We start from the raw sequence: 12,033 nt of genomic DNA on the forward strand, positions 1-12,033 counted from the left end.
AGAAGAAAAAAAGGACATCAACACTGATCCACATTTAGTCAAACATCTGTAGATCAACTATCAAACATTAAAACAGATCATGTGAGGCCAAATCACATGCACAGATATTTTTAACAAATACATATTTTAAGTTCCATTTTCAAAAATGACCTATCCTATTTAATTTTCTGCAAAATAACTACCAAAAGATGTTCACTATTATTATCAGTAACAGTTTCTTACTAGCAAGTAATGAAGAAAATATTCTTACATTCTGCTGAAGTGTCCAAGTTTGCCATCGTCACCTTCACCCCAGGAAAACACCTTCCCATCAACCGTTAAAGCCGTAGCATGCCGGCCACCTGCAACATCCACACAGATATGGGCTGCCAAAGTTGCATTACAAAAAGTTCACAGTGTAATTACTTACTCTGCCTGGCATAGAGTATGTGCTCAATGAATATGTGCTGAATAAATGAGTAGATAGGATCAACATTTCAGGGTGACAAATACATAAAGTAAGTGAACTTTTATTAAACTACAAAGTTGAAATCCTAGAAAGAATTTTACTTGCAATGAAGAGGAAAACAGTGCCATTTAATAATGGGGTTCCTGTTATGTTAAATATACAAAAGATCAAAATTCAGATGGAAAAAAAGTAGAAATAAGTACATTTGTGATTAGGCAAATTATCAAATGTACTGGCAATTAAGCTTTAGAAAAATGCACACCAACAGTGAAGTTATTTAAGCAAAAACAGCATCATTTACAATTAAGGCACTGTACTCAATCTTCATGCTCATGCTCTTCCCCAGTGTGGACCACTGTCCCAGTCCATCCACTCTGCCCCATGATTGAACAACACTATCTTTGCTGGCATTTTCTGTCACCTGTGTACCTGCCAACTCCTGAGATCCCAGTCCCCCACAACATTCATTCTGCCCTATTCTTTACCAACAGAACCCACAGCAAGGAGAGTAACAATACACTCAGCTAAAAAGTATACTTCCCAGACTCCCTTGTCCAGAGAGGATGGTGACAGAGACATGACAGAAGTGAGCAAGGCTTCCTGAAAACTGTTTTAGAGGGAATGAGTGGGCTGGAGGAAACACCTGTCTGTGCTCACCTAGGAGAGCTGCATGGCCATCTATCAAGGATGGACAGAAAGAGCGAGCCTGTGCTTATGCTCCTCGTGGGCACTCAGCTACCATACTGGCCCTGGACCCCAGCCCCAGACTTTTACAGAGGAGAAAAGTAAAATTCTATCCTGCTCATGCCACTACTGTTTGGACTTGCTTTTATATGGGGTTAAACCCAAACCTATTCAGTGCAGGCATGAACTGAGTTTTGTATCTAATTTAGTTCCATTCCTCAGAGGCCTCACACAGTGCTTTGGAATAATTTTCAGTAAAGGTTCTAAATTGAGGGAGTGGGATTTTTTCAGAGGATCTTTCTTATCACTAGGGTTCACAGACACTTTGAAAATCTGAGGAAAGTTATAGGCTCTTTCCTCAGAAAGATATTCAAGCTTATATTTAAGCACAGAACATGATGATTTCAAAGATGTCATGAACCAGTGACCACTGTTTCTAGACTGAAAATGCATACCTTGGAGGGTTAGTCCCCACACGCCTGGAATGCCTACAACTACTGGTCTCTAAAAAGCCTTGTGTACCAACAATAAATTCTAGACCACCTGGAGATTTACATTATCCAACTTTTATTCTTAACAATTAAGTAAAACTTGAAAAGGAATCCAAGGACGCCCTCAGGAAAAATATTTAAGGGCCAAAGTTATTTACAGAGCATGAGCAAAAGGCTTGTCTGCATACAAGTGCCAACTCTGGCCCGGTACCTGAATGAACGGCCACCTTCTTGACCACGTAACTGCTAAGAGCTGTAATCTGCCGAGGGATGGGCACAGTCCCACTAGAGATGCCCAGCCCCAGCCGGCCATTTGTGGCTTCTCCACAGGCATATACCTTCCCTTCCACAGTCACTGCAAAGAACAAGAAGGAGGATAGGATTCACTTTTCACAACATAACAACTATGTTTTTAGTGCTAAGTATAATTTAAAAAATTTTTAGTGTAAGAATAATCATACCTGCAAACAAACTTTTAGAACCACCAGCCACCTGTACTACATTCAAAGCAGATAGTGTCTCCGAGAACGAAGGAACTTTTATCTAGAACAGGATTTGTTGTTAAGCAAAAGAAGGAAAAAAATAATTTTATTTACACGTTTAAAATTACATGTAAACTTTGTAATTTGGATGGTTATATTAACCAAAGATGTTCTTTTCTCTAAGAGATGCAGTACAGTATTCTAAAGATGAAATGATATGCTGAGATCTACTTTAAACAGGGGTGGAGGTGTAAAATAAATAAAGACAAAAACCATGACCCTCTACTGTTAATGGTTGAAGCTGGACAGGAACATGAGGGCTCAGGTCCCTATTCTTTCTACCTGCTATGTCTGAAAAGCTCCACAATAAAAGGTGAAAAATAAAATATATATAATGTAAAGATGTAACCCAGCATCTGGTAAACATTTTATTTCATGTCACTTCCTGCTCATTCTTATTGATTCTGACATCTCTCAGAAATTATGTGCTTCAATTTCCCATTGGTATGGGTATGACTTAATTTAAAATTCTTAAAGACTTTATCTTTATAATTCCCCAAAATTATCAGATAATCACTACTCCAGCACCAGAAAGAATCTTCATCATAACCATGGAATGCCAAATCTATGCTTCACGTGCAAACTCCAACAAATCCTCTATACAGCCCCACACCATTACAACTGAGACTCCCAGAGCTTACTGCCCCCTGCCCACCTCCAAATGGAGCCTTGGGGCTTTAAAACACAAATTGATTCAAGGATGTTCAAATAAAGATGAAAATTTATTGTATTTGAAAGCGGAGACTTAAAATGAGTTCTAACTTTCCTTATCAGCTTCTCAACAATGCAAGTTAATAAGGGATCTTATGATGGGTGAAGTCTCACAGAATACTGAAAGGCAGAGACACTTATCGGAAGGGAAACTATTTCCAGGCACTAAATTTCGAGTAATTTGTTCTGTGGCTCCTTGGTTAAGAGACACTAAGTAACATAACAGATGCTGAATTCAACCCTAGTTCAAATGCATCATTTGTTGTACCTAGTGTTTAAATGACGTCTTGCTCATCTTTATGCCACTATGGCATTTTTTACACATTATTTTGTTCATGGTTAGCGAAAATGTTTATTGTACTGAAGGCAAAATATAATTACAGTCTATAATTTTCATCTGTTTGTCAAATCTTTCCAAAAGTATATTTTCTAGTTTAAAAAACAGCAATAATACCACTACATCTGAAGTGCACTATTTTCTAAGGACAGAGGCTTTAATAGAAACTAAATCTGATAATGTCTGCAAGTTCATATCAAGAATGTCTTTAGAAAAGCCAATTTACACAACAACTTATAGAAGGTAAACCATCATAAAAACCTCCAAAGAGGTCTGATTATTTTTGAGCCTCTCTGGGACAAAGGCACCAGCAAAGATCCTCCTCAATCATGTAATGACAGGTGATGACAGGTGAGTGTCAGGTGAGGAACTTCAGGCAGAGAGGGATACCTTAGAGCCCTTCAGGCCGCCCAGCTGGTCCTTGTCATTCAGTCCCCACACAAACACTTTGGTTCTTATTGTAGCCGCTGATTCCAGCCCTGCAGCCTTCTTTCTAATAAGGCTAACCAAACAAAAAAGACAGAAATAGAAGTCATTTAATATAAAAAATTTTTTTAAACAAAAAGGAAAGCAACCTCAAGCAAGCAAAGTTTGCTGGTTATTATCAGAAACTCTTAAAAGTTTTGTTTTAATACAACAAAACCTCAAGTAAATACACAAGTTAGCATTCCAGAGGGTCAAAATTTCTAGATGCCATCATAATACCTTTCAATACTGTAATTTAACTCTAGCCTTGTTTTTGGCGGAGACCTTTCTATGACACACTATGAAGCTCTCTTTCTTCTTACACATCAAGTTGAACAAAACAACTGTTTTACTGTCTCACAGATATACCCGCCCAATGCCTCAATACACAACTACTACAGATGTTAAATTCAGAGAACACTTAATGATTAAATGGCCTCAGGAATCACCACTGGGCCTGGCATTGTGGCAATGTCCGTAAATCTAAATAAACAACTGGTTTATTAAACAATAAATGTTTTTCCCCTCAAAGAAGTAATAAAATAGATTTAGCCATATGACTTTTGAGGTACTCTAACACAGATACATGTCCCAAAGCAAAATGTAATTTTTATCCTTCACACCCTCTGCCCTCCACATAGGGCAGCTGGGCTAGAGATCCCCCACCTCCTTGCTCTCCTGAGGGGCCTGCTCTGTACCCCAAGGCTCCTGAAGCAAAGCTCTGGCTACTGGCTCGCACCACCTTGCTCATTAAATCTCCTGACCTGCCCTCAATGGGTTGGAAGTTGAATCAATAAAGTACTCCAGTTCTTGAACTCGAGACCACCAAGTAAATGGGACAGTGTTAGATTTTCTTCGTTGTCAGGTAATGCCAGCTACTAAGGAACTGCTTCTTCTGTATTTAAGGTGTTTGCCTTTTTGTTTGCTTTTGTTCTATTTTTATAAGTGAGGATGGAAAAGTGAAGGCTCGAGACTGGATTCCAGATAAGTAAGATTTTTGTAATACATTATATACTAATGAATATTTACTTTCAGGGATCAAAATATTATGGGTTGGGAATAAAAATGTAGGAAAATTCTTTCATCTGATACCAGGCAAAAGAGAACAAGTAATGTATATTGTAAGTACAGATCTTCCTCCACTTACAATGGTATTATACCCCAATAAATTCTTCATAAATAGAAAATACCATAAGTTGAAATGCATTTTAAAACTGCACCTAACCTATTGAAAATCATAGCTTAGCCTACCCTACCTTGAACATGCAGAGAACACTTAGTCTACAGTTGGACAAAATAGACAAAGCCTATTTTATAATAAAGTGTTGAGTATCTCGTGTAATTTCTTGAATACTGTACTGAAAATGAAAAACAGAATGGTATAGGAACAGAATGGCTATAATAAGTATATTGGTTATTTACCCTTGTGATCACATGGCTGGGAGCTAAGGCTTGCTGCTGCCATCCAGTATTAAAAGAGAGGATTGTACCACAAATTGCTAATTTGGGAAAAGATCAAAATTCAAAATTCCAAGTATGGCTTCTACTGAATGTGTATCACTTTTGCACTATCGTAAAGTTGAAAACTTACAAGTCAAACTACTGTAAATCAGGGACCATGTATCTTTGACATACTTACAACACATTTTAGTCAAAAATATGTATGGGACACCAAGAGTGATATGCAAGAAATGAAACAACTGGTACCATGTAATTATCAACCAGCAGGAATGGAGGTCAGTGGGTAGTTAGTGTGGGCAGGGAAGACTGTCTGGACTACTCATTCACCCTGAAATCGTTAGCTAATTAAAATCTGACAGGAAAAAACATTACATTCAAATACCTAGAATTACTTTGTTAATGTATTCAATTATGTAAAAATTTCATCAATGAGTACAGCTCAAACATTTTTGGTTATCTCATATATATAGTACATGTATTTACATATTTGCCCAATTCATTTTCATAGCTACTGAATAAGAATATGCAAATCTATAGATCTTCCTCTTAAAAATCTCAATGATTCATTTAAGGAAACTGGAATTTTCCTTCCTTAATTAACGTATATAGATACCATCAGTTTGAACCATAACATACAATAGGATATATATTCTAGATGAGGTAGTGTCATATATACTATTTTCTTTTCAGTTTCAGTGCAAAGGTTCCAAAATAAAACACGACAGAATCCAAACCCAAGATCACAGAACCCCAGAATAACCTGATTCACTACCACAGTTGCCACCCATTCACGACTAAGAGAATGTGTTTTAATAACAGTGAGAGGCAGAGCTCCTCTGTTTCTAAAAGAAAGACAGCTTACATTGTCTAAAAAACTAAAAAACACTTAGTGAAAAGGGCAGTGCAGAAGAACTCAGCTAGCACTAGGGTACCTGCCTCCTTCTAGTATCCGCAAGGAACAGGTTACACTAGCAGGACAACAGTAACACGTATCAACTGACTTTGTATATCATTTGATTTAGCAATGTACTTTTAGCAATTTCTCTAGGGAAATACAACTTATCTGAGGAAAGTGATTTATCTACGTTGTTTTCTACTGGGACGTGAACAGAGCTCAAACAACTGCCTACACACTCCAGTCCTCCATAAACATCTTAGAATTAAAAAAGCGATAGGAATGCAAGCAGTTGCAGCCACTCTGGAAAACAGTATGGAGGTTCCTCAAAAAACTAAAAATAGAACTACCCTACGACCCAGCAATTGCACTACTAGGAATTTATCCATGGGATACAGGTGTGCTGTTTCGAAGGGACACATGCACCCCCATGTTTATAGCAGCACTATCAACAATAGCCAAAGTATGGAAAGAGCCCAAATGTTCATCGATGGATGAATGGATAAAGAAGATGTGGTATATATATATACAATGGAGTATTACTTGGCAATCGAAAACAACGAAATCTTGCCATCTGCCACTACGTGGATGGAACTGGAGGGTATTATACTAAGTGAAATTAGTCAGTCAGAGAAAGACAAAAATCATATGACTTCACTCATATAAGGACTCTAAGAGACAAAACAGATGAACATAAGGGAAGGGAAACAAAAATAATATAAAAACAGGGAGGGGGACAAAACAGAAGAGACTCATAAATATGGAGAACAAACTGAGGTTACAAGAGAGGTTGTGGGAAGGGGGATGGGCTAAACGGGTAAGGGGCATTAAGGAATCTACTCCTGAAATCATTGTTTCACTATATGCTAATTTGGATGTAAATTTTAAAAAATAAAAAATAAAATTAAAAAAGAAAGAAAGAAAGAACCTATAATCTAGATATATTTCAGAAGTAGTTAGATTTCAGTCTAAAAGCCATCTTGGATTTTTATATATATTTAAATTTTTTTCTGTACAAGATAGATATTGGTTTTACTATTTGTATGAATTTTTCTATTTTATGAAAATTTCTTACTTATGCCTTAAGAAACAAAGCCATTTGAATATAACCCACACACAACACTTGAAAATGCACTGTTTTCTGGGGCGCCTGGGTGGCTCAGTTAAGCGTTCAAGTTCAGCTCAGGTCATGATCTCACAGTTAGTGAGTTCGAGCCCCGCATTGGGCTCTGTGCTGATAGCTAAGAGCCTGGAACCTGCTTCAGATTCTGTGTCTCCTTCTCTCTCTGCCCCTCCTTAACTTGTGCTCTGTCTCTCTAGGTCATAAATAAATGTATGTATGTATGTATGTATGTATGTATGTATGTATGTAAGGGGAAAAAAAGAATTAAAAAAATGAATGTGCAGAAACCTGGCAGATGTCTTTCTTAGAAAACCCTTGGTATATGTTATTCCCCTGCCCGAAACACCTTTTTCTGCCCACTTTGTTTTGAAAACTCTGACTTTTCCTGAAAGTATGCCTTTGGAGAGAGTTTTTCTTGTTCTCCTGACAGATCAATGCTCTTTTGTAGATCAACGGTCTTTTGTTTGACTCTCAAAGCACCATGCATTTCTCCTTCATGCACTTTCCACAGCCACTCTGATGATGAATTCTGATGTGTGTCTTTGTCTTAATTTGCATATTCACCACAGCATTCACAGGACAGAAAATAGGATTTAGCTCATAACAGGTATTCAATACATGGATGGTGAATGAATAAATACACTAATATTCATCACTATAATATTCATGCAAAATATCTAATTGAGTAAGCAAATGAGAACATCGTCATAAGATGAAATACTGCACTCAATAAAATTACATGACAGAAGACTATTTTTTTGTTAATTTTTTTAGGTTTTTATTTTATTTTTGAGAGAGACAGAGTGTGAGCAGGGGAGAGGCAGAGACAGAGGGAGACACAGAATCTGAAGCCGGCTCTAGGCTCCAAGTTGTCACCAAGAGCCCGATGTGGGGCTCAAGCCCACAGACTTTGAGATCATGATCTGAGCTGAAGGCGGCACTTAACCGACTGAGCCACCCAGGCGCCCTGACAAAAGGCTATTTAATGGTATGGATATTTGAGGGATAAATACTGCCCGTAATTACACAATAATATGAATGTACTTAATGCCAAGGAACTACATACATTTAAAAAGTTTTTTTTTAATATGAAATTTATTGTCAAACTGGTTTCCATACAACACCCTGTGCTCATCCCAACAGGTACCCTCCTCAATACTCATCACCCACCCTCCCCTCCCTTCCACCCCCCATCAACCCTCAGTTTATTCTCAGTTTTTAAGAGTCTCCTACGGTTTGGATCCCTCCCTAACTTTTTTTTTTCCTTCCCCTCCCCCATGGTCTTCTGTTAAGTTTCTCAGGATCCACATAAGAGTGAAAACATATGGTATCTGTCTTTCTCTGTGTGACTTATTTCACTTAGAATAACACTCTCCAGTTCCATCCACATTGCTACAAAAGGCCAGATTTCATTCTTTCTCATTGCCCAATAGTATTCCTTGTGTATACAAACCACAATTTCTTTATCCATTCATCAGTTGATGGATATTTAGGCTCTTTCCATAATTTGGCTATTGTTGAAAGTGCTGCTATAAACAGCGGGGTACAAGTGCCCCGAGGCATCAGCACTCCTGTATCCCTTGCAGAAATTCCTAGCAGTGCTATTGCTGGGTCATAGGGTAGATCTATTTTTAACTTTTTGAGGAACCTCCACACTGTTTTCCAGAGTGGCTGCACCAGTTTGCATTCCCACCAACAGTGCAAGAGGGTTCTTATTTCCCCACATCCTCTCCAGCATCTATAGTCTCCTGATTTGTTCCTTTTAGCCACTCTGACTGGCGTGAGGTGGTATATGAGTGTGGTTTTGATTTGTATTTCCCTGATGAGGAGCAACATTGAGCATCTTTTCATGTGCCTGTTGGCTATCCAGATGTCTTCTTTAGAGAAGTGTCATTCATGTTTTCTGCCCATTTCTTCACTGGATTATTTGTTTTTTCGGGTGTGGAGTTTGGTGAGTTCTTTACAGATTTTGGATACTAGCCCTTTGTCCGATATGTCATTTGCAAATATCTTTTCCCATTCCATCGGTTGCCTTTTAGTTTTGTTGGTTGTTTCTTTTGCAGTGCAGAAGCTTTTTATCTACATGAGGTCCCAATAGTTCATTTTTGCTTTTAATTCCCTTGCCTTTGGAGATGTGTCAAGTAAGAAATTGCTATGGCTGAGGTTGGAGAGGTTTTTTCCTGCTTTCTCCTCTAAGGTTTTGATGGTTTCCTGTCTCACATTTAGGTCCTTCGTCCATTTTGAGTTTATTTTTGTGAATGGTGTAAGAAAGTGGTCTACTTTCACCCTTCTGCATGTTGCTGTCCAGTTCTCCCAGCACCATTTGTTAAAGACACTGTCTTTTTTTGATTGGATGTTCTTCCCTGCTTTGTCAAAGATTAGTTGGCCATACTTTTGTGGATCCAATTCTGGAGTCTCTATTCTATTCCATTGGTCTGTGTGTCTGTTTTTGTGCCAATACCATGCTGTCTTGATGACTGCAGCTTTGTAGTAGAGGCTAAAGTCTGGGATTGTGATGCCTCCCGCTTTGGTCGTCGTCTTCTTCAAAATTACTTTGGCTATTCGGGGCCTTTTGTGGTTCCATACAAATTTTAGGATTGCTTGTTCCAGCTTCGAGAAGAATGCTGGTGCAATTTTGATTGGGATTGCATTGAATGTGTAGATAGCTTTGGGTAGTATTGACATTTTAACAATATTTATTCTTCCAATCCATGAGCACGGAATGTTTTTCCATTTCTTTGTATCTTCTTCAATTTCCTTGATAAGCTTTCTATAGTTGTCAGCATACAGACCTTTTACATCTTTGGTTAGGCTTATTTCTAGGTATTTTATGACTCTCGGTGCAATTGTGAATGGGATCAGTTTCTTTATTTGTCTTTCTGTTGCTTTATTATTAGTGTGTAAGAATGCAACTGATTTCTGTACATTGATTTTGTATCCTAAGACTTTGCTGAATTCATATATCAGTTCTAGTAGACTTTTGGTGGAGTCTATCGGGTTTTCCATGTATAATGTCATGTCATCTGCAAAAAGTGAAAGCTTGACTTCATCTTTGCCAATTTTAATGCCTTTGATTTCCTTTTGCTGTCTGATTGCTGATGCTAGGACTTCCAACACTATGTGAAACAGTGGTGAGAGTGGACATCCCTGTCATGTTCCTGATCTCAGGGAAAAAGCTCTCAGTTTTTCCCCATTGAGGATGATATTAGCTGTGGGCTTTTCATAAATGGCTTTTATGATGTTTAAGTATGTTCCTTCTATCCCGACTTTCTCGAGGGTTTTTATTAAGAAAGGATGCTGAATTCGGTCAAATGCTTTTTCTGCATCGATTGACAGGATCATATGGTTCTTATCTTTTCTTTTATTAACGTGATGTATCACATTGATTGATTTGCGAGTGTTGAACCAGCCGTGAAGCCCAGGAATGAATACCACTTGATCAAAAAATAAAAATAGTTAAGAGGCTGGGGCGCCTGGGTGGCTCAGTCAGTTAAGCCTCTGACTTCAGCTCAGGTCATGATCTTGTACTCTGTGAGTTTGAGCCCCACATCAGGCTCTGTGCTGACAGCTCAGAGCCTGGAGCCTGCTTCAGATTCTGTGTCTCCCTCTCTCTCTGCCCCTCTGCCTCTCATGCTCTGTCTCTCTGTCTGTCTGTCTGTCTCCCTCTCTCTCTCAAAAATAAATAAACATTAAAAAAAATTTTTTAATAAAAAAATAAAAATAGTTGAGGATAAATTTTATTATATATATTTTACACAATATTTCAATTTAAAAGTTAACAAAATATTTAGCAAAAAGTTTATAAAATGTATATCATATCACACCATCTCTTGGAAAAACACAATTAGGGACAGATAAAAAAGAAAACTAAAAGGATATATATCAAAATATTAACTGTGATATTTCAGGTGGAAAAATTAAACATTTTTATTTCTTCTTTTTAATGGTATTTTTTAATATTTAATTATTTTTGAGAGACAGAGAGTACACACACGTGTGTGCATGGGGGAAGGGGCAGAGAGAGGGAGACACAGAATCTGAAGCAGGCTCCAGGCTCTGAGCTGTCAGCACAGAGCCCAATGCGAGGCTCGAAGTCTCGAACCATGAGATCATGACCTGAGCTGAAGTCAGATGCTCAACCAACTGAGCCACCCAGGCACCCCAATGTGTTTCTACATTAAACATTTTTCAAAAATTAAGTTAAAAATTTTTAAAACAACTAAAATTTTCCAAACATTCCTGAGTGCATAAAATTACTCTCATTATTAAATACACTCCAATTAAATATTTGCTTTTAAGGGTGAGAATTTTGCAATGAGCACCACCAGTAACAAATGGCTCTCACCTCCCACTGTTTCCTTTTTCATCTTCTTCCTCTTCATTATCAGAGGCTAAGAAAGGAACTGCAGCTAAATCTTCCTCCTCTGCACGGATCCGCCCCAGCAGGATGAGACCATGAATTTTACAATCAATTCCTGAGCTCCTGCACTGCTTTATTGCAATTTCAATATACCTGTGATACTAGACACAAAAACGGTAAGCTACAGACTTTTTAAACTCAAATACATGAGATACTTAAACTGGACAGCAACACATTTGAGACATGGAATGTGTGGAAAGTTACAGCTCTTTCACTTTAGTTCTGGAAATTTCAAGCAAGTTAGGCAATATTAATACAGCTACATTTGAGTACAGTTTTAAAAAGTCATTAATCACCACATATGTATATCCAAGGTATGGGACTCATACTCATTTTCTTACTAAAATGAAGCAGTATAATAGCCTTACTGAATGACTACAAACTTCTGTCTTAAAGCATTCTAGAACCAAGAATTATTTGGAAAGAGATTAAACGTCAGGTAGTTCAGAGCATTCT

At 37.9% G+C, this 12,033-nt stretch overlaps 1 protein-coding gene across 1 annotated transcript in view; it reads right to left on the minus strand.

The window, feature by feature from the left end:
- HERC2 (HECT and RLD domain containing E3 ubiquitin protein ligase 2) overlaps window positions 1-12,033 on the minus strand; it is a 268,303-nt gene that overhangs the window by 67,462 nt on the left and 188,808 nt on the right. Inside the window, 5 exon segments of the mRNA XM_007098938.3 lie at window positions 251-341; window positions 1,835-1,978; window positions 2,085-2,166; window positions 3,604-3,715; window positions 11,503-11,678. Coding sequence (XP_007099000.2) covers window positions 251-341; window positions 1,835-1,978; window positions 2,085-2,166; window positions 3,604-3,715; window positions 11,503-11,678 — 605 coding nt within the window.

Source organism: Panthera tigris, chromosome B3 (assembly GCF_018350195.1).
Source record: "Panthera tigris isolate Pti1 chromosome B3, P.tigris_Pti1_mat1.1, whole genome shotgun sequence".
NCBI classification, from domain to species: domain Eukaryota; kingdom Metazoa; phylum Chordata; class Mammalia; order Carnivora; family Felidae; genus Panthera; species Panthera tigris.